Source organism: Crinia signifera, chromosome 3, assembly GCF_055691185.1.
Source record: "Crinia signifera chromosome 3, ASM5569118v1, whole genome shotgun sequence".
NCBI lineage: Eukaryota > Metazoa > Chordata > Amphibia > Anura > Myobatrachidae > Crinia > Crinia signifera.
Window position 1 is genome coordinate 30422535 of NC_139219.1, and position 23712 is coordinate 30446246.

The window sequence follows — 23712 nt, forward strand, 5'->3', positions numbered from 1 at the left end:
GGCAGCTGTGAGAACTACTAGTTCCCACTCCCTGTAGGGACCCCGCCACTAATATAATATACACTGCAGGGACCCTCTGCCCCCAGCACGATCATTCCCTTCCCTGCGCAGGGGGAAGGGGGGGGGGGAGGAGAGGAGAGGAGAGGAGAGGAGGGAATACCGTTTCAGACCCATTATAGACATCAAATAAACAGGTCTGAAAAAACTGTTTTTTTGGAAACTGTAAAATCACTCTGCACCTTTCAGACCGCACATATTACCGTTTTGAAACGGTAAAAAAACGGCACTATAACGGTTAATATGTGCGGTCTGAAAGGGGTTTTAGATACTGTTTTGTGGATTACGATCACCATCATACGAACACCACAATACTCTGCCAACACAAGTCACGCAACCTATTTGTCTTTCAATTTCATCTTTCTCCTAGCGGTGCCATGAAAAATTGCTGATGCTCGAGGGCACGTGATTCCAGATTATTTGGGGACCGCTGCTGTAGGGTGATAAAGGAATGATTAATGACACAAACAGTTGGTGACAGACTATTGAAGCCTCTGGCATACAGTCCCCACCTTACATGTCCCCTCCTCCCTTCTGCCCCAGGACACGCTCTCCCACATCTGTATCACTATATATAGAAGGCATTTCTGCCAGTGTCTGCATCAGCTCCTGCACACAGTACAACCACACTATGGCAAGCATCGCAGCTACCCTCGCCAAGGACAAGAAAGCAGCCCTGGGTGTGGGAACCAATAAGAACCCAGTCAAATATTTAAACCAGGACTATAAAAAGCTGAGGGCACGGTGCTTGGCATCTAAGACTTTATTTAAAGACCCAACTTTTCCTGCACGCCAGTCATCTCTGGGGGTCAATGATCTGGGTCCGAAATCAGACAAAGTACAAGGACTTGTGTGGAAAAGACCTCCGGTAAGGCTGCGATTATTACTTCAGAAACTAATAATAATAATGACATTTCAGCCACTAATTATACGAATATTGTAGGTTCCTAGTAAGTAACTGCGTTGTTAAAAAGAAATGTAGCATTATACTATGTGCCCAATTCAGACCTGTTCGCACGGCCGCAAATTCTCAGCAACCAGCGATCAGTTAAGCCACCGCCCTGCTTCGGTAAAAACACATCTTGCAAGATAATGTTTTCCCTATGGGAATGGATGTGTATGGTTGTGCATACATTCACACCCGAGCGAATATGTCCAAAATCCTTTGTGACAGGCTCACCATCATATGATAATTACACCAGGCTCAACCAGAGACTTACTTGGCACTGCAATGAAAAACAGGCACATCCGGCCCGCCAGTGGTGTAACAACAAATTTTATGCCCCCCCCGATAAAGTTAAGTACCCCCCCCCACACACACACACACACACACACCCCTGCCTTACCCCTCTGTGCCTGTGGCTGGGAACTGCAGATCTACTAGTCTACGTTCTGGCGCTCCTCCTGGCTCCTAATGACAAATGTCCCTCACAAAATCCCTCACATAACAGCAGACCATTTTTAAAGATGCTAGGGGAGGCCGCTGCCTCCTCTAGCATTCTCGCAAACTGTCTGCTGTAAAGGAGTGGCAATATTGTGAGGGACATTTGTCATAAGGAGCCTGGAGGAGCGCCGGGGCGCAGACTAGTAGATCTGCGGGTCCCGACTCCCGGCTACAGACACGGCGGCAAGCACAGAGATAAGGCAGGTTCCGGGAGGTGGCAATGTAACAATAGCACCCACAGACCCATACCCTCCAACTTGGCCCATTCCATTAGGTACAAAATGCTCGGTTCCTAGACTTCAGTGCCAGTGGCAGTTACAGAGGTTGGACTCCAGCATAGTCCAAAATTCAAAAAGGGGAGCCACATATACTGCCACCCCAAACATCACTGTCCTGGATGTTTTATGCAAATCATCCATTCGCAGCTGTTCGGGCGAAGCCGCACTTATTTATTTATTTATTATTTATTTACAGGTTCTTATATAGCGCAGCAGATTCCGTTGCGCTTTACAATAGTAGACAGTGATAAAACAAACTGGGTAACAACATACAGACTTGGAGGTAGGAGGACCCTGCTGCAAGCTTACAATCTATAGTACTTTGAGGGGGGCGGCGGGGGGTGGCGGTCGTTCGCCGGGCAGGGTTTGGTGGACTCGCAAGGATGCGTGGCGAGCGGCGGCGGAACGTGTCCTACGACCTTTTCATACCCCCACTATCCACGTCGGCATGGAGCTGATCTTATACAGTGTGGCGAGCGTAGCGAGCAACCGAACCCAAAGCGTGGCGCGCAAAGCGAACACCCGCGAGGTGACGAGGATTACTTTACATATATTCCGCGTCCCCTCACCACACTTTGGGCTCGGTGGCTCGATATGCTCGCCACACTATATAGAATCAACGCCGACGAGAATAGGGGGTGTATGAAAAGGTCAGAGGATGCGTTCCGACGCCCCTCGCGGGGCTCGCTGTGCTCGCCATGCTTCCGGGTGGCGTTGATAGTAGTGGTGTTTTATAAACACATTCACCCCTGCGAAATCATGCAACTGACACAGTAAGGACGACATGTGTTGACTAAGAAGTATAATTTACTTAAATAACTCATAAACCATAAAATAACAGGTAACAAAAACAATTCATTTAAAACAGTAAAGATTAATTAAGGAAATGTAATCATGAGCAAATAGTTTAATTGTCCTTCGGTAGCAGTGCCAGGGCGTGGAGGATACGCTGAAAAGGGTCATCCCCACCCAAAGTTTTCCGCCACATGAACTCTTCAAGGTATGATTGTAACATGTATGAACACAGGAGAAGAAAAGACTCTCTTTTTGTTGGAGCACTCTCGATTATTAATAATAACCTGGGATGATCAATGGATCATCCGCACAGTGTTAGAATAATGTTTGCAGTTTGGGGTGGGGTGTCATTACACAGACTCGGCTTAGATCCCGCTGTTATGGCGGGTCATGGTGTATTGTCTGATGACAGGTATGAGCTGTTTGTTTTTAAAGGGCTAGTGACACAGTGTTAAAGGGGTAAGTGTCCCCCCAGCGGCTGGCGAATTTATTTAAAATTTAACTTTTAAAATTTTAATTTAAGAAAAAGTACTAGACATAACATTTACTTGGCAGATGACACACAAACATAACACAAAAAATGGCAATCACACTTGTAAATCAGTGCTTTGATGTATTTTTAACCTCTTATGTCCCGTTAAGGTTATGGACACTAAGTCAGGGTTTTTAGTCTCCCAATTCAACAGATCTGGAGAGAGAGGAGGGGTAGGAAAGTCAGAAAAGTAATTTGTTACAAATGCACAGATTATTTTGTTGCCTGCTGTTGGTCAGGTTAAACAATGTGTCGCATTTGTTGCTGTTTCCCCTTCTATTCTATTTCATTCATCTCCTTTGGGGTTCTAGAGAGGATAATGTTGCATAAAGAAATTGCACTGAAAATGTTTGCCAATAGTTTACACAACGGAGGTATCACATTCTAGTATTACCACTCTGGGTGGTGATCATAAGAAAAAAGGTGAAGATATTTACAGAGATATCACAGATTAGATATTGACTGAAGTATCACAGTGTGGCGATTTATCATACGCCTAGAATATGCAAATCCGTATTGAAGTGTACAATTTGCGTAACCATTCAATAACGTCAAGTGTACAATTTGCATAAATATTCAACAATGTCCTACACTTATATACTAGTGTATTTTTGGAGTAATCAAATGAGTGAGGTAACGGCAGCGTTCCTGCCTCTCTCTCCCGCAGGGAAGAGAAGAAGAGTTGTGTGTGGGTAAGGTTTGGGAGGGAGGGAGGGAGACAGAGTGGAGAGAGATAGGGTGAGCCTGACAAGACGTAAAGTCTGAGGTAATTTTTATAAGACTGATTCTGCCAAAGGCGAAAATGGGTGAGCCCAAACCGACTTTATATACCCATAACACTAGAGGGGAAGCTGGTTATTCTCAGGAGGTCTCCTCTCCTAGTTTGACAGAAATTCCCCAGTCTAATGTCAGCTGCCACTCAGCAAGTGATGGGCTTTTAGAGTATTGTGGGGATCACCCTCCTTCAATGGAGATCAGGGAGAATATAGTAGTAGTACGTTTATTTATAAGGCGCCGCAAAGTGTCCGCAGCGCCGTACATAGCAAACAAAAAAACAAATTACAAGGTAACGTACAGGGTGTGTTGAAAAATACAGTATAAATAGGGGTATAGCTGGTAGAACTAAAATCAGCATCAGTTCAGAAGTAGGTGTCAAAATTGTCAAGGAGACTGAAGATGAAGTAGAGGAAGGGAAGAACAGGACAGGAGCACAGGTGAGGTAATGAGGTAGGGTGAGTACGTGAGGAAGGAGGACCCTACTCATAAGAGTTAACATACTAAAAATAGGTGGGTGGACGAAGGGAATACAATAGGATAAGTAGGAACGGAGGGGAACGGAGGCAGGATATTAGGATCAAAAGAGGTTAGGAGGAGGGATAGGCTAGTCGAAAAAAGTGGGTTTTGAGGGAGCGCTTAAAGGAGGTAAGGGAATCAGATAGCCTGATGGGTGGCGGGAGGTTGTTCCAGTGCAGGGGGGCAGCGCGAGAGAAATCTTGGACACGGGAGTGGGAGGAGGTGATTAGGTGAGAAATCAGTCGGCGGTCAGCGATGGAGCGAAGAGGACGGGAGGGAGTGTGGATAGAGATCAGTGAAGAGAGGTAGGGAGCTGTGGAGGAGGAGAGAGCCTTGTAGGTGGTGGTGAGGAGTTTAAAGAGAACTCGGAAAGGAATGGGGAGCCAGTGAAGAGATAGACAGAGGGGGGGGGGGCGGAGGTAGAGCGGCGGGAGAGGAAGATGAGCCTAGCAGCAGCGTTAAGAATGGATTGGAGAGCTGCGAGGCGGGTGAGAGGTAGCCCAGAGAGAAGGATGTTGCAGTAGTCAAGGCGGGAGATGACAAGAGAGTGAATGAGAATTTTGGTCGCGTCAGTGGAGAGGAATGGTCCGTGAGATGTTGCGTAGGTGAAAGCGGCAAGACTGTGAGAGAGCACGAATGTGGGGGGTGAAAGAGGGAGGAGTCAATGATGATACCGAGGCAGCGCGTTTGGTCGGTGGACGTGATCTCGGTTTCACCAATGCTGATGGAGATAGTGGGAGAAGAGGGGATGTTCGGGGGATGGAAGATTAGAAGTTCAGTTTTAGCCATGTTTAGTTTCACGAAGCGTTGGGTCATCCAGGCTGAGATGGCCGTGAGGCATTCGGAGACCTTGGACAGAAGTGATGGGGATTAGTCGGGGGAGGAGAGATAGATTAGGGTATCATCAGCATAAAGGTGGTAATGAAAACCATAGGAGCTGATGAGGGTGCCCAGAGAGGTGGTGTAGAGGGAGAAGAGGAGAGGGCCATGGACTGACCCTTGGGGAACACCGACTGGCTGCGGGGTAGTAGGAGAGGAGGAGCTCGGAGTGGAGACGGAGAAGGAGCGATCGGAGAGGTATGAGGTGAACCAGGAGAAGACCATGCCAGTGATGCCAAAAGAGCGGAGGGTGTTGAGCAGGAGAGGGTGGTCAACAGTGTCAAAGGCAGCCGACAGATCAAGCTGGATGAGGATAGAGAAGAGGCCTTTGGATTTAGCCGATAGTAGATTGTTAGTGACTTTGGTCAGGGCAGTTTCAGTGGAATGTAAAGGGCGGAACCCGAATTGGAGGGGGTCTAGAATGGAGTTAGCAGTAAGGTGGCTTAGGAGACGATTATAGGTCAGACGTTCTAGGAGCTTGGAGGCAAAAGGGAGGAGGGAGAAAAGCGTGTTTGAAGGAGGAAGGGAAGATCCCAGAGGATAGAGAAAGATTAAAGAGGTGAGCCAGGTGAGAGCAGACTGACGGACTGAGACGACGGATAATATTGGAGGGGATAGGAGCAAGCGGGCAGGTGGAGGGAGAAGCGGATTGAAGGATAGAGTGGACTTCAGCAGCAGTGGTGGGGTAAAATGAGGACAGGGGTTGGAAGGAGGGGAGTGGAGATGTAGGAGGGGAGGAGGGAGAGGTTGAGGTCATGGCAGCAGTGATGGCACGTGGGAAGAGCTCTGTGGTAACCTAGGGGACAAGCGGCTACTGCCCTGCTATATATCTATAGATTGTAAGCTTGCGAGCAGGGCCCTCCTACATTTTGACTGTCTGTAAATACCCTGTTTTGTTGTATCACTGTCTGCTATTGTAAAGCGCAACGGAATATGCTGCGCTATATAAGAAACTGTTAATAAATAAATAATAAAAATATACCTTGGGTTAGGAGCGGAATTGATGCATGTGGACAGGAGAGGTCACCTTTTCCTCTCTAGGGTGCACCTCCACTCCTTGAATTGTTTAGAGAGCATAGTTCTCTCCTTTGTATTTCATAGCTATTGTGGATCCAATAGACTGTAGTAGAACTTCCCTCTACCATTTCTGCCTGTGCACTGGTCAATTTCCCCTGTTCCCCTTTTCCTTGAACTCAAAATGATTGTAACATGTGCCTTGCGGTGCCCCGATGGCGTTTATTGCGCCATTTACATGTGCCCCACATCCTTTCCGTGTTCTGTGTATGGACCCCCGTTGATGGGTCGATGAAATTGTATCGGTGGTGCACCTGGGCGTGCTCATATCCGGCTAATCTGGCACACCTATATGGTGCTGCGGCTGCGCCATTAGATCCATCAGGCAGGCCTCCCGCATCCTTTTATTGTAGAGTACTGCTGTTTTCTTGGACATATCCAGCTGTTGCTGGCAGTACTCTATTGAGGTCATCTCCTGCGCCCAGGAGAAGATGAACCTCACCAATGTGAGGAAGAGTAAGAGGCACCCGGGGGAAAAAGTGTGCCGCTCTAAGGCTTGCCTGAAGCCTTGCCTAAGGCTTGATTGCGCTGAAAGAAATCCATTGTCTACGCCTCCGTCAGCAGCAATGAAAACAAATTCAGCGCAGCAGCCATTTCTGTCGAAATTAGCAATCGAAATTAGGAAAACACCAAGAATAAATCACTAGCTCACAAATGTACGTCCACTCCTCTCACAAAATCACCTCAGAGTGATTTCTGTGAGGATGTGACCGGGGACGGGATTAACAGTGAGCCAGGGAGCGGGAGACAGTGAGCGGGAACAGAAGTGAGTGAAATCGCATTGTACAGTATGTCACTATATTGCAGCAAGCTATGCGATTTCAGTACGTTAGCATACGTTCAAAATCTGGGTGCCGTGCTAGGAAACAAGTACCACAAAATATATGTTCAGGGAATATCAGCATTTGCATTGACCAGTTGGCTAATATTGAATTTTGTAAACCAGGGACAGCTCTGGGGACATATCTCTAAATCCTGGGACTGTCTCTGGGAATTAGTGGGCAGAGGGGCAGGAAATGCATATTTATTGTTTGTTTTCTCTTGTAGAAAATACATCCCCGTCCCCAGTTCATTAAAGATGGTGCAACCCGCATGGATGTCCGGCAAGGATCTCTAGGTAAGTCATCTCATTAAAGGGGATCTCCAGCCAGTTAGTTATAAACATACTTTCTTATCCTCCCAGAATGGCCGGGAGGGTATCCAGTGGGTCTGCGGCTAGGGGGCAGAGCTAAAATGACGCAAATTGTGTCATTCATTTTCCATCATTTTAGCTCCTCCTTTAATCCGCGGACCCACAAATTACAGCATTTAACTGTCATGGGGCAGGGTGAGACGAAGTATCTGGTCTCCTCTCCAGGCTTCTCCCAGAGAGGAAAGAAAAATGGTAGGCAAGTATGGTGCCTGCATGAGAAGGAAGCACTCAGTGATTGGGGGAACTTTGCTAAGATCAAATAGGTACGAATGAATGTATTCGTACCCATTCAATTTCAAATTCATCCGGTAAATTCGAGTTCGGCTGATGTGCCGTATTTATTTAAGATACACTCAGACAAATTCTGGTTTACAAATGAGTACACCATATAGAACACAACCGTATATGGCTATGATTTCTATGGTGGTCGGCTCATTCACAATCATTCGTACGGCTGAATTCAACTGGTAATTTAGCTAAAAATATTCCTAATTTTCAGGTGTATTTGGCTGAAGCCTGCACAGATTAGTCAGATCGGTCAGATCCGTGCGATGCTTCTGTCTGTAAAAAGTAGAAAATGAAAGAAATAATATAATAATAAAACTGTGTGGGTTCCCGCCACCCAGCTATAACCAGCCCCAGGCTCATTGAGATGGTTCTGGCTGCAGAAATACAGGTGTGGATAAAAGCTGGGGGTCCCCTGTATTTCTATAATCCAGCAGCTGGCTCTTGGCCCGGTCCTGGTTCCCAAAATATGGGGGACAAAAAGGAGCAGGCAGTGCCATTGAACTGGGGAGATTGGGTTGTGGGCATCTGCCTCCTGAGATTCTTGGGAGGCAGTGGAGAATGCTCCCTGGTCACCATGATTGTGAATCCCACACAAACAAAAAGACCAGGAAGTGTTCTCTTTCCAGCCTGCAGCAAGACAGTGAATGGCTGTCAGCATGCTGATTGGTGGATGGCTGGAGCTATCCACCAATCAGAGGCCAACATTCTCTACCTGCCTCCCAACTGCAGCCAAACAATGAATGTCTGTCAGTGTTCTGATTGGTGGATGGCTGTGCTTATGAACAATGACTCAACAGAGGATACTCTCTTACCAGTGGTGGATCCAGAGCAAAATTCAAATAGGGGAGCCACACCCACTCTCACCCCAACCACTGTCAATCATTGCCAGCTAGGACTCACTGGCAGTTGATGTGGTTCCCCTATTCGAATTTTGGACAGTGTTGCATCCCAACCTCTGGATCCGCCACTGTCTTTTTACCATGTACTGTCTCTATGCCTAGGTGACTGCTGGTTCCTGTGCTCCATTGCATCACTCACCCTGAATGAAGAATGCCTGTTTCAGGTTGTTCCTAAAGACCAGAGCTTTGGCAAAAACTATGCTGGGATCTTCCACTTTAAGGTAAGATTATACCATTAAAGGCCCATATACACTATAAGATTATCTTTACAATCTGGCTGGTTGGAATGAAAATCTGGAATTACAAACAACCATTTGCTCCCAAAAGCTGGCAAATGGACAAAAGCAGTCATCGGCATAAATTGATTTAACCAATTTGTCTGAATGACCATTTTTGTCTATTTGGCGAATTGTCATTTGCTCCCAAAATTTTTCCGATTTTCATTCCAACCAGCCAGATTTTAAAGATAATCTTCTAGTGTGTATGGGCCTGTAGTCTAACAATGCATCCGCCTGCAGGACACAAGTGGCCCCTGTAACATGCTTAACCACTTAACTGGCTAATAGTTTTTCCACAAATCTACCCCAAATTGTAATAGATATAAGAATCCCAGCTGAGATCCCTCCTGTCCCGCTCGCATCTGCATCTATAATTGGTTTCTATGGGGGGGGGGGGGTGGTGATACTGCCCGATGTATCATCATCGAGCAGCATCGCATCAGGTCCCATGGCCATTCTCGGATGGCGGTAGCCCATTGTAGCGGTCAGCTGGGGGACAGCGCTAACTGCGCATGCACACACCCCAGGCACCTGGCGAAAACAGATTGCAGGGACGGAATATTTTCATCCGATAGGATCACATATTGCAATGTGATCCTGGGCTGTAGATTCCACCCAGCACAATGCGATCCTATTGTAAGTGGGCCTCCCTTGCTCAGAGCAACCTTAGATTTTGTGTGCGCACTCTGAGGGAAATGGGCGGGCAGCTGACATCCGGTGATGTCAGCTGCTCGCCCCCTGCACACGTGTCATCTGGGCGTTCTCATATGCTAATGGGCCGCCCTACATCCCCCCCCGTCCTCTGCCCGCACTGATGGGTGCTTGCACCCAGCGAACAGTCTGTTTGCCGTGGCTGCACGCACCCTGCGCATGCGCAAACAAAAAACACAGCCCTGCAAATTGACATGAATCCTATAGATTGTAAGCTTGCGAGCAGGGCCCTCCTACCAGTTTGTATCTAACCAGTTTGTTTAATCGGTGTTGTTTCCAATTATAAAAAGCAACGGACTATGCTGCGCTATATAAGAAACTGTAAATAAATTAATAATGAATAAATTAGGTTCTCAGTGTGACATCAGGAAGAAAACCAGAAGCTTGACAACACCAGGTGCTGAAGGTGCACACGCGTCCCAGTATCATGGTGGATCACAGCTTCAGGGAGATGCTGCCCAGTTCGGGGTGGGGGTTGGGGCGGCGATGGGGACCGGTGGCGTCTCGTGCGCGTGCGCCCCTGGCGGTAGCCGGCCGCTTCCTCTGCAAAGATGGCGTAGATAGTTACATACTGTAGTAGATAAGGCTGAATAAAGACTTGCGTCCATCGAGTTCAACCTTGGTTTTAGCTTAACCCTCCCTGGGGTGCCTCAGAGCACTTGCAGGGGGTGCCTTGGTTTGGTGGTCCAGAACTGATTCAAATTATTTATGGGCAAATATAATGGGCAAAATCAGTGCTCGGGGCTTCCAGTTTTAAAATATGTGGATAAACAGAAGTAAACCTGTCCCTCACCACATATCTGGACCTAAGGATGAAATATAAGCACAACTTTTTTAATTTAACATTGTTTTCTGAAATTCACGGTAGCAAACTTTGCACATATGGGTGCCGTGACAAATATTCTGATAATCTAGGGTGCTGTGATGCAAAAAAGTTTGGGAACCACTGGCTTAACCCTTGTTATATGTAGTGAACTCTGATATTTTTAAAGACAGATTAGGCTTCTTATTTGTACCCATGGATGTTATTAACCAGTAAGTGTTTGTCCAACCTTATTTTAAAGGTATTTATTGTGTCTGCCGACATCACCTCACCTGGAAGAGAGTTCCATAGTTTGGCTGCTTTGACCGGAAAAAAAACTTTTGTTGTAAGGGAACAAAATCTTTTTTCTTCTAATCTAAACTCGTGCCCACGTGTCCTAGAGTCCTTCCTTGTGGTAAAAATGGCACTTGACCGTTCCATATATTGTCCCCTGATATATTTGTACATGTTAAGCATGTCCCCCCTTAAACGTCTCTTCTCTAGTGTAAACAGTCCCAAATTGCTCAATCTGTCCTCGTAGCTTAAATTCTCCATTCCCCTAATAAGCTTTGTTGCTCTTCTTTGGGTTTTTTCCAGTTCTATGATGTCTATGATGTCCTTCTATGATGTCTATGATGTCCTTTTTATAGTGCGGGGCCCAGAATTGTACCCCATATTCCAATGCTTTGTACAGTGGTATAATTACTTTTGCGTCTCTAGATCCATGCACCTTTTTATACATGCTAGTATTCTGTTTGCCTTGTTTGTTGCTATGTGACATTGAGCACTGCACCCCAGCCTGTTATCTATTTGGACTCCCTCCTAGATCTTTTTCAAGTTCTGAATGCCTCCCCGCTTAGGTTATATCTAGCACATTGGTTATCATATGTGAATCTAAGGGGTGGTTCGGGGGTGCCAGCCATTAGACTGCCCGGACGTTCTGCAACTTTTAAATTAAATCACCGCCGCTGTCTGTTTTATCACACCAAAAACATGGCCACGGGAGGGCTGCGCGCATGCCCGACTGCACGCAGCTCCTCCCATGGTGATTTGCGGGGCATGAGTGCCTGGCGGCTTCCTCCGTCTCCGTTCTCCTCCTCGTGCAGCTGCAGCAGGCTAGCGTGTGCAGCGTGCAGGGTCCGGGTCGCACGTGGCAGCGGCGGAGATTGACAGTCCTTGGCGTCGGGCGGCACAGAAAACATTAAGTAAGTGAAAGTGCCTCAGCCAGCAGCCTGTCTCCCTCCACATTGAGGCATGCCTTGCCCTGCCCAGTGCCCTGCCTTAAAAAAAAATGTTATGTTCCCCCCTGGCCCTGTGGGGTGGATAGAAGGAGCCCTTGGTTTTAACCCATTGCATGCTGTCACCCAGGTTGGTCGGTAGCTGTGAGAACTGTCAGCAAATGTCTAGCTCTGCCCACACTGAGTGGTGCTCTGCCAGCTCCTGTCAGGGCTGCCACTAGAAATTTTGGGGCCAGGGACTGACCTACAGTCCGGGCCCCCAGCAGCACAGTGCCATATCTCCGCACGTGCCTGCCCCTGCCTGCCAGCACCCTGCCTCCCCCTACCCCGTCCCCATTACCATTACTTTCCATCACCCGCGGCAATGTCCTCCGGCTCCTTCAGCCTCCACGGTCTGGAGTGCACACTGCACAGTGCAGCCTGCAGAGCGCCGTGCCCCTCTGTGTTCTAGGCTCGGCGCTCTGCAGGCTGCACTGTGTATTGTGCGTGCCTGGCGCCGGTGCCGGCGCTGGGGGAGGCTGTGTGTGGGTGCAGGGGGGCTGCGGGCAGCTGCCCGGGCCCCTCCAGAGGCCGGGGCTTGGGACAGCTGTACCCAGGGCAGCCCCCTGTCGGCGGCCCTGGCTCCCGGCACCCACTTAGAACAAGTGACGGGGCCGCGCAATTCCCCTATAATGTCATGGGTGCAGTACCTGACATGTTGTGGTGACGGATGGGCGTGGTCAGTACGGGAAGGGGTGAGGCACCAGGTACCTCATGTAGCAGCGCAGAGTGATGTCCTCGGGTGTATGCTAGTCACTATTTTTTTCTGATTTACTTTATTGTCATTTAGGCGAGCGCTGCACAGTAAGGTGTAGCAGATGTATAGCAGATGTATAATGTATTGTCTAACCTGCATTAAACTACACACAATGCTTATAGTTCATGACTGTAACTACTGCATACTCTAATTATTAGCCTATTTATGGTGGGGAGTGACTTGTCCCTGTTAAGCCACGCCCCACGCATGCGGTGCACATGCGTGTCACTTGCCGCTTGCGGAAACGGAGTTAAACACGATTTGGTGTTCTCCGTTAGTCTATATGGACCATCTTTTAAAGTGCTTAGAGGGGATCCACTATATTAGAGTGGACACCCCATTGGAAGCAATACTTCCCGGTCCAAATATGATTTTTAGCGATTACAGACTACTTCTGGTCTTATCCCCTCCCTGTTTAGAGGAGGAGACTTAGACTCATTAGCCACTGGTATAAATACCTCCACTGAGCACAGCTACTCTCCTACCTTGAAAACGACAGCCAGACTGTCGAAACGCGTTGGTGGAGAGGACTTGTGCTTTTGATCACCTGTATCCTTGGAGTGCCTGGTCAGCGGTGGGTGGCCACACATCACTCCCTCAGGTACTGTTCCTGTTTTCAACACCTGTGATACAAGTTGTTTTTAGAGCACATACCTTTAATAAACTCCTATTGAGACCAATTCCTCCCTTTCCTTTCATTACTGGGTTGATCTGAGTGAAAAAAAGGGATTTTTGTAAGAACTTACCGTTCGAATCCCTTTCTCTGATATGGTCCTGGTGACACAGCTCAACATTGGGATGTAGGAGGGTCCGCAGGAGCCAGGCACCTATCCTAAAGCTTTTGGAGGGTAGGCTCCTCCCTTATGCATCCCAGACTCCTCAGTTCAATCTTTCAAAGCCACTGGAATACATTAACTCAGTACAAACGCCTGCACATATTATATGCACAATTTCAAAAGATAACTTTTCAACCATATATAACATGAAACATCATGAACCTGGCATACTTACTGAGCGTAAGGGAGGGATCGCTGTGTCACCAGGACCATATCAGAGGAAGGGATTCGAACGGTAAGTTCTTACAAAAATCCCTTTTTCTCTTTCAATGGTCCTGGTGACACAGCTCAACATTGGGACGTTCTAGAGCCGGTCCTTTGGGTGGGTACGCTCAGGTCTGCAGCTCTCATCACTGCTCGCCCGAATGATGCGTCCTCCGACGCGAACTCATGGAACCTATAGAATTTGGCAAAAGTGTGAACAGATGACCAAGTGGCGGCCCTGCAAACCTGCTCAGCTGTGGCCCCGTGTCGAACCGCCCAAGAGGTGGCGACCGACCTGGTGGTATGCGCATTAATCCTGGCCGGTACAGGCCTACCAACTTTAGTATATGCAAAGGCAATGACAGAACGCAACCACCTAGCAATGGTCTGCTTAGAAGCAGGCCAACCAATCTTGTGCACATCATACAAGACTAGCAAAGTGTCAGTCTTCCTGACACCCTTCACCCTGTCCACATAAATGCGCAAGGCGCGCACAACATCCAAATTCCTCAATTTGTCATCATGAAATATAAGCAAGGGAGACTTGCAAGACAATGCTCCCAACTCCGATACCCTCTTTGCTGACGCAACCGCCAACAAAAATACAAGCTTCCATGAAAGGAACTTAAGGTCAGCCGACCTCAACGGCTCAAAAGGCGCCTTTTGAAGACACTCCAGAACCAGAGATAAATCCCATGGAGCCACTGGTTGTTTGTAGGGAGGTTTCAATCGAGAAACCCCCTGCAGGAAGGTCTGCACCCCCGGTAACAATGCTATGCTTTTCTGGAAATAAATTGACAAGGCCGAGATCTGTACCTTGAGTGACTGAAGGCTTAACCCAGATGAGAAGCCACCCTGCAAAAACTCCAGCAATTTAGACAATCGAAATCGCCATGTGTGCGACTTCTGCCTTTCACACCACCTAATATAGGTCTTCCAGACCCTATAATAGTTTGCAGAAGACACTGACTTCCTAGCTTTCACCATGGTGTTAACCACAGCCTCCGAGAACCCCTTGTTCTTCAAGATGGCGGTCTCAACAGCCAAGCCGTCAAATTTAGCCGAGCTGACTCCAGGTGATTGAACGGCCCTTGGTTTAACAGGTCTGACCTCAGAGGTAGATGCCACGAGTCCACAGACAATCTCTGAAGCCTCGAGTACCAGGACCTCCTTGGCCAATCTGGGGCCACTAGAATCACCGGAATTGCCTCGGCCTGGACTTTTTTCAATACTCTTGCCAGCAGTGGATCTCTCGTCCTGGTATAGAACCTGGGCACCTGATGATTGAACCTTGATGCCATCAGGTCCACATCCGGAGTTCCCCACTTCAATGTAATCTGAAGAAATACTTGTGGGTTCAGGCTCCATTCCCCTTCCAGCAGCTTGTCCCTGCTCAGGAAATCGGCCTCTATATTCTCCACCCCTGGGATGAATATTGCTGACAACGCTGGAACATTCTGTTCCGCCCACAAGAAGATCCGGGAAACCTCCTACATGGGCAGCTTGCTGCGTGTGCCTCCCTGATGATTCAGGTACGCCACAGCCGTGGCGTTGTCGGTCTGAATCCTTAAAGGAAGACCCTGTAATCTTTCTCCTGCCAGAGATATCACCTTCCACACAGCCCGCAGTTCCAGGATATTGATCAGCAAGGCAGACTCCTCCGAGGTCCATAAGCCCTGCAGGCGCAGGTCCAAAACCACTGCCCCCCAGCCCCTGAGACTGGCGCCGGTAGTGACTACCAGCCAGTCCCAGGACTGCAGAGACCGACCCCACTGAAGGGAATCCACCTCCATCCACCATTGCAGGGAAGACTGTGTTTCTGGAGACAACACTATGTGCTCTAACTTCATGGTCTGAGTATTCCCCGACCAAGATGTCAGGATGTTCCACTGGAACACTCGAGAGTGGAACCTGGCGAACTGTAACGTCTCAAAAGACGCCACCATCTTCCCCAACAGTTTGAGACACCTCCAAACCGATGGGCTCTGAGACCCGAGGATCTCCCGGACCAAGGAGGCCAGGTCCCTGGCCTTTGTTTCTGGTAGGAATACCCGATGTAGATGGGTATCCAGGACAACTCCCAAGAACTGGAGTCTCTTCGACGGCACCAACTGAGACTTTTGTAAATTTAAAAGCCAACCGTGAGCCTGCAAAAACTTGATGGCTTCTGCCAAGTGACTCTGTAACCTTTCCTCCGACTCTGCTTTGAACAGCAGGTCGTCCAAATACGGAATCACAGTGATTCCCCTCAGTCGGAGCACCGCCGTCATTACTGACATTATTTTGGTGAATACCCTTGGCGCTGTAGCCAGACCAAAGGGCAACGCCTGGAATTGCAAATGCAGGTCTCCTATCGCAAACCTCAAGTGAGCCTGATGTTCTGGATGGATAGGCACATGAAGATATGCGTCCTGGACATCCATGGCCGCCAAAAATTCTCCCTGGTCCAGGCTTAACAGCACAGACCTTAGAGATTCCATTTTGAAATGGTCTACCCACAGATGGAGATTCAAGGATTTTAGATTTAGGATTGGTCTGAAAGACCCGTCTGGTTTGGGCACCAAAAACAGAGTGGAATAAAAACCTTTCTTCCACTCCGCTCGAGGGACCGGAATAACCACACCTTTCTCTAAGAGAGATTGAGCCACCCCCAAAAGAGCAGCACGGAGCCGAGACTCCTTTGGCAGTGGTGTAGGGATGAATCTTCTCGGAGGAAGACCTTTGACGGGAATTTTGTAACCCTAGGAGACAATGTCTAGTACCCAGGAATCCCGGTCCAACAATGCCCACGCGTCCCTGAACCATCTCAGACGCCCCCCCCCCACCTTGACCACCGCTGGGAGATTCCCCAGGTAGTCATGCGGAGGGCTTGTCCTCTCCTTTGGTGCTCGGTTTCTTTTGAAAGGAACCGAATTTAGACTTTGGGGCCTTGCCCCTGGAGGACTGAAACTTTCCCCCAAAAGACTGTCCTCGAAAGGACGCACCCCCTCTAGGGGAGGGCCGAAAGGACGGCCTAAAAGCAGAAAACCTTGAGGTCTGCTTAGCTGCAGGAGCCGGCAGGAAGGTACTTTTGCCTCCCGTGGCCTGCTTAATAAGCTCTTCCAGTTCTGAACCAAACAACAGCTTTCCTTTAAAAGCTAATGCCTCTAAGGCCTTCTTTGATTCGTTATCCGCCTCCCAGGCTTTAAGCCAAAGCACTCTCCTGGCATTGACGGACACTGTGGAAACTCTGGAAGCCATTTTGAGAGCTTCCTCCTCAGCCTCCAGCACATTCTCCGCAGTTGCTTTAAGCTTCTCAGCAAGCAACAACACACATGGATCAGCATGTAAAATAGTACACAGGTCATTGGCCCACACAATCATGGCCTTAGAGACCCAGGCTGATGCTATAAGAGGGCGTAAAGTGTAGCCCACCCCTTCAAATATTGCCTTGAGGTTACCTTCCATCTTCTTGTCTACGGGGTCCTTAAAGGCTGCCCCCCCCCCCCCCCCCCTGGACAGGTAGCACAGTGGCTTTTGATAACCGTGCTACAGAAGCATCTACCACTGGAACTTTTTCCCAGAGGTCTGCATGAGCCTCAGGCATGGGGTATAGACTTAAAAATCTCTTTGACATCTGCAGCCTTTTATCGGGCGTTTTCCAAGCCCCTTCCAATAAATCCTGTAAACCTTCATCTGCACGGAAGGTAACAGCTTCCTTACGCTGCCATTTAAAAACACCTTTTGCAGGAGTTTTATCCTCCACAGACAAATTCAAAGCCTGTTTTACAGCAGTAATCAAATCCTCCACCCCTGAGGCCGAGGAATCCTCAGAATCATCACCCTGATCCCAGGGAAAGTCTGTATACTCTCCCTCCTCTTCAGCAACAAGCAATGGCACTAAATAAGACCTTTTAGGGGTCCCCACAGTGTCACCATCAAATTTGTCTAACAAATCATTAAACCTGCTGATCCCCTTAGCAGTATCCTGCATGATCTGTAAGAAGCCAGGATCTGCCTGGGTCAGAGGCAAGGAGCCAGAGGACTGCTGAGATGATGACATAGGTCTCGGGGAAGCTACCAACACATTACTCTGCCTGTCCAACAATTGCACTAAGGCATTCACAGACCTGCCCAGGGCACTCCGATTGCCTGCGCAGGCTCCGATTGCTCTACCCTCTGGGGTTCACTCCCCATGGGTCTCACAGCAGCGCAAGTAATACACAAGCCCCCCTTGGCCATCTGCTCAGGGACAAATTTCAGTGTACAAACACTGCAAGCGCTCAATGTATTAAGGGCTCCCTCCCCCAAAGCCACAGACTGTTGCTCAGACATGATGTAAAAGTAACACAGTCACAGCGCACACTGTACAGACATTTACACAGAGCCAATGTACCCAGTCACTTATCTGTCTGAAGGCTTCAAATGTGGGGAAACGATGCCCAGGAAATCCAATCACTCTGCCAGGATCTGTCAGCCAGCTCAGCTCCGCTGCAAGCGTTCCGAATGGCGCCAAAACAGAGGCCCTTATTCTGATCGGTGCGGCCGGATCCGAATATGCGGCCAGGACCGTGCGTCCTAAACCCCGCCTTCCATACGGATCGCCAACTCCGTCCGAACGCGGTAAGAAGCTGTCTGAACAGACCGCACGTGTATTTCTCATGAATACACCTCCTCCATCTCAGGGAACCTCCCCCATCATTCGATGGTCGCAGAACATTGAATGCAGGACCGAGTGGTCCGTCAGCTCCCGCAACCTCAGACCACACAGGCATTTCTCCGTTCAAAAGCAGGGATCTGGGCGGGCAGCTGACATCCGGCGATGTCATATGTCCGCCCCCTACACGTGCGTCACGGCCGCATTACCATACGTACGCCCAGCGTTTTCATGGGAACACCCATGAAACGCGGGGTGTAAACATATGGTAATGAGCCCAAACAGCCCTTACTGCCCCTCTCCACCCCCTGTTCGTAGTGTACACTTTTCATGCGGAATTTTGCCGTGCATCCCGTTCGCACATGCGCAGAGACGCCTCTGCACATGCGCAGACACAAAACATCGGCGGCACGAACGCACGCGGACATTACCGCACCAACCAGAATAAGGGCCAGAGTGAGGGAAGAGACCAAGTCCCTGCTGCTGCGGGGTCCGTGACTTTTGGCGCCAACCACCCCCAGACAGCCGCTCCCTTAGTAGGATCTCCTAGTTCCAGTATCTCCCCCTCAGCTGGGGACCACTTGGAACATGCCTGTAACACACTGCTGTCCTCTCATATAGGAGCTCAGTGTGTAAGCTCCGCAGAAAATGGCCGCCACATCACGGAGCGCCTGTCCCCCATGATCCCCACCTAGCGTGAAGCCGGTTTCAGAGCGCTCCGGAGCCCAGGCAGCTACTTAATAGAAGCTGTAAGCGCTGCACAGGGAGACCAGACAGCGTCTCCCCTGTGCACAGCGAGCTGACAGGACGCGCTTCTGTCAGCTCCTGCTGCGCTGTCAGTGTGAGGATTCAGTGAGAATTCTCACACTGTGCCTACCTTGCTAGTGTAAAAGTTAATAAAATAATAACCTCCTAACTAACTCTAATCCTTCGGCTGCTCCGGCAGCCCTTTAGAATAGCACCCACTTCAGTGGGCACCTAACACAAACTGAGGAGTCTGGGATGCAGAAGGGAGGAGCCTACCCGCCAAAAGCTTTAGGATAGGTGCCTGGCTCCTGAGCCTACATCCCAATGTTGAGCTGTGTCACCAGGACCATTGAAAGAGAAATCACATCGGAATTGGCTTGCAGCACTTGGTTATAAAGATACCTTGATAGGAGTTATACAGTGTGCGTACATGTGAGTACGGTACGCATTGATTTTCTGACTGGTTGTCACATATCTACACAGAGGTGGTCCAATCAAAGATACCTTGATATGTTTTGTCACATGTCACTTTTGAGTGAGTGAGGGTACGAGGAATCAATTTGGGACCCCATTCATTCCCTATTATACCTATTATATAATTACTTGACCTTTGAATGACATATGTCCTTCTGCTTTTCTCTTCTATATCAAATCCCCATAAATAACATCTGAGGGGATTCTAATTGGATAAACAGGAGTCCAGCGCCCATTCCACATTTTGTTCGCTCTCGATATACCTACTACCAGAGGATTTTGGTGATCCTCATCTTCCTTTGTGTGGCAGCAGGATTCCGGCTTTGCGCCTTGGGACTATTTCATCTTCCTACTTGTACTGTACTTTTTTCACCTGTAATTAGTCCTAGGCTGCAGTCATGTTTTCCCATCGCACAAACAGACAACAACTGTTGAATAATGTTTTCTCTGCTGATAATACTGAACCTACTGAAATTATAGATATTACATTAGAGAACATCATGTCTAAGTTAGAAAACCTCCTATTAAAGGAGAACCGGATTTGGTGGGAGGTTGTTTCGTTAGAAAAATACCTCTCTGCCAAAATGGTGCCAAAAGGTTTAAAAATTAAGAAGGAAGCTTCATTAAACACTTGTTCGGAGGATTTTAGAAAAAGATGGGATCAAGCCATTCAAATATGCTCTTTTTCCCTCATGGAGATTATCATCCAGGAGAGAAAAAGTGAAAAGCATAAAACTGAGGAAGAGATCAAAAAACTTGAACATCTCCTCATACCATTTAAAACTCAAAAAGAATATAAGGAACTAGAGGATAATATACAATCCAAAATAAAAAAGAGTGAAACAGAAATCCTCATTAGGAAACAGAAAAAGTTCCAGAGGGATCGTAACATCAGCGTGGAAGAGCAGGGATAGAATATATCTGAGAGACCCGGTCCAGGGCTGTCAAACATTCCCCCAGCCACTCCACAAAATGTAAAGTATAGGAACCCTCAAAGACGATTATACTCTCATGTCACTAGGGACTACTCTAGAAATAATAGAAATAGAGACCCTCCAAACAATAAAAGACACCCTCAGGGGAACTACACTACTCCTAGAATGGAGGATGTGAATAATTGACGACAAGTCCCTTACAATAGATCTAAAATAACACACTTCCAAAAAAAAGGAACATATAATGCGGAAAAACCCATCTATGACTGGGAAATTAGAATGAACCTCCCAGTATACCCCGAAAGGATCAGAAATGGAACACCGCAATCGCAAATACAAAACTATGGCAGAAGGCCACCAACACAAACTAGATATAATACAAATAGATATGCTCCTTTAGAAAACGACAATATTCATGAGGATTTTTTATCCAGACGACCAATTCCCTGGCGGAATGTGTAGATAAAGATAAAAATAACACCATCAAAAAACCTAATCAAAAAAGAGGGAAAAGGGGGGGCCAACGTAAACGTATAAGGACCACTGGAACGTCCATATCCATTGAACCCCCTCCTACAGAGCCAGAGTTTGCACCAAAATATTTAATTTGAGCAACCATACCCTGACACCTGAAGAGACAGCAGTCTTGAAAAAAGGCTTGAAGTTTTGTCCTAGTAATTATATTAATTTCTTTGATTTATATGTGGACGTGGAGAAATTTATTAGAAAATTGTCTTTAAAGAAGTTTTTTGCTTTAAAAGACACCTCCGCAAACAGTACCCCAGATGAGGAAACATTGGCTATTACCACATTTAAGAAAAAATCATCCTTTAATCCCAGTTATATCAAGGGATGCTTTATAAACACCTTTCAAAAAATAGTTAATAAGGAATTACTCTCCTTAAAAAATAACCTCCCCGCTCATAAACACAATCTGACAATGAAAGAAAGGGAAGCTTTAAAAGCTCTTCAGACTAATGATGATATCATTATAAAACCTGCCGATAAAGGCGGGGGAGTTGTGGTATTAGATCGGGTGGATTACATGGAGGAATTTTTCAAACAATTGAAGGATGGTAAGACATATAAAAAACTCAGAACTGACCCCTCCCAAAGAGTGTTTACTAATTTTAAACTACTTATTAACAAATATGAAGAATTGGGTACCATCAATAAAGACACAGCAGAGTTTTTGATTAACGAGGATTATTCAATCCCAGTTGTATATTTACTGCCCAAAATTCATAAAAGTCTCACGAAACCCCCAGGACGCCCAATTATTGCTGGTACAAATTCCATAACATCGAATCTGTCACATTTTATCGACCATCACTTACAGCCCTTGGTCAGCAGCAATAAATCGTAGTTACAAGATACTAAAGATATCTTAAACAAAATTAAAGAGGTGAAATTTGATGAAAATTGTCTTCTGGTAACGGCAGATGTTACCTCATTATATACCATCATTAATCATAATGATGGTATTGAGGCTGTGAGAAATACTCTGACCACCACCGATATGGACCTTAACCTCCAGAATTTCATCTTAGAGGGCATTAATTTTATTTTACATAATAATTATTTTAACTTTGATGGGTCTTTTTATAACCAAGAAATTGGAACCGCAATGGGGACCAGGTTTGCCCCCAGCTATGCGAACACTTTCATGGCACGCTGGGAGGATCAAATGGTATGGCGCGGCCATGAATGGGGGGCAAACCTGGTCAAGTGGTGTAGGTATATCGATGACATCCTTTTTATTTGGAATGGGGACGAGTCGATTTTAAACACTTTTTGCACATTTTTAAATTCCAATTCTCTTAACATAAAATTTACTTTTAACATTAGTAAAACTGCAATAAATTTTTTAGATTTAAATATCTATGTAGAAGATAACTATCTTGAAACCTCTGTTTTTATTAAACCATCAGATTCTAATACCTACATAGACCCCAGCAGCAATCACCTTAAACGGTGGTTGACTAATGTACCGAAAAGTCAATTCATTCGACTGAAACGGAATTGCTCTAAGAAAGAAACCTATGACAATAGCTGTAGCACAATGACCAAAAAATGTCTTAATAAAGGGTACAACAAGAAAATATTGGATGAGGCCTTGGAAGAAGTGGAAAAACTTCCAAGAGATGTTCTACTGGCCCCTAAGGTACCAAGTGATGTGGTGACCTCAAGTTCTAATGTCCCCATCATCTTACAATACTCTAGTCACCACAAGTATATAGAACATGTGTTTCATAAGAATTGGAACCTTTTATTAAAAGATCCAGTTTTAAATAGGTTTTTATCAGAGAAACCGCGTTTTATTTACCGTAGAGCACCCACTGTAAAAGACAAAGTGGTAGCAAGTGCATTTATAAGCAAACCCATAGGAGGTCTAGTTAGATATAAAGGTCTCTATAGGTGTGGGGACTGCCCAATGTGCAAGTCTTGCAGCACCACTGATAAAAAAATGACGGATCTTTTTTTAAATAATCAGAATTTTAAAATCCAACATTTTATGACGTGTAACTCCAAGTATGCTGTTTATGCTATTATGTGTTCATGCAAAAAACTGTATGTAGGGAAAACAACAAGAACCCTCAAGATACGTTGGGCAGAACATATACGGAATATTAAAAGACAATATACAGATCATCCGTTCTCTATGCATTTTAAGACACACCATCAAGGCTCACCCAATGATATTTTAGGTTTTTGGGGCCTTGAACTAATTAAGGATAACTGGAGACACAACACAAAAGATTGTCGTTTAGCACAAAAAGAGATGAGGTGGATATATGATGTCAACACCGTGTCACCCCATGGATTAAATTCTGATTTTGAACTTAAATGGTTTTTATAAATTTCTTCTGTTAGATATTTTTATGCATATATTTTATATGTATTTTTTATGTATTTTAACTATATCCATTTTTGTAACAGTTTAGGTATTTATATGTGGCTTTTTTATCACTTAGTATTTTTGCATTTTATTAACTTATAACTGTCCCAGCTACTATTGTTTATTATTAGTCCTACATTATTTGTTTATTTGCACAAATTTGGGCCACTAACTGGACACATTAATATGCGGTCCACGGGCCGGATATGCGGCTCATTTATGCCCCATTCAGATATGGCTATGCGCTCCTATGCGCTTCCGCCATATCACCACTTGGATATGAGAAGAAGCCGGTGGCAGAGGTGACGCATGCGGCTCACATGCGGGTCACTTGCCGTTTCCGCCATATCACCACTTGGATATGAGAAGAAGCCGGCGGCAGAAATGACGCATGCGGTGCACATGCGGGTCACTTGCCACTTCCG

At 46.9% G+C, this 23712-nt stretch overlaps 1 protein-coding gene across 1 annotated transcript in view; it reads left to right on the forward strand.

The window, feature by feature from the left end:
• Nucleotides 1-648: 648 nt before the first annotated feature.
• LOC146062854 (calpain-8-like) overlaps nucleotides 649-23712 on the forward strand; it is a 101586-nt gene continuing 78522 nt past the window's right edge. The window contains exons 1-3 of the mRNA XM_083174860.1: nucleotides 649-925; nucleotides 7400-7469; nucleotides 8834-8952. Coding sequence (XP_083030986.1) covers nucleotides 689-925; nucleotides 7400-7469; nucleotides 8834-8952 — 426 coding nt within the window. The 5' untranslated portion in view covers nucleotides 649-688. The remainder of the gene's footprint in view (nucleotides 926-7399; nucleotides 7470-8833; nucleotides 8953-23712) is intronic.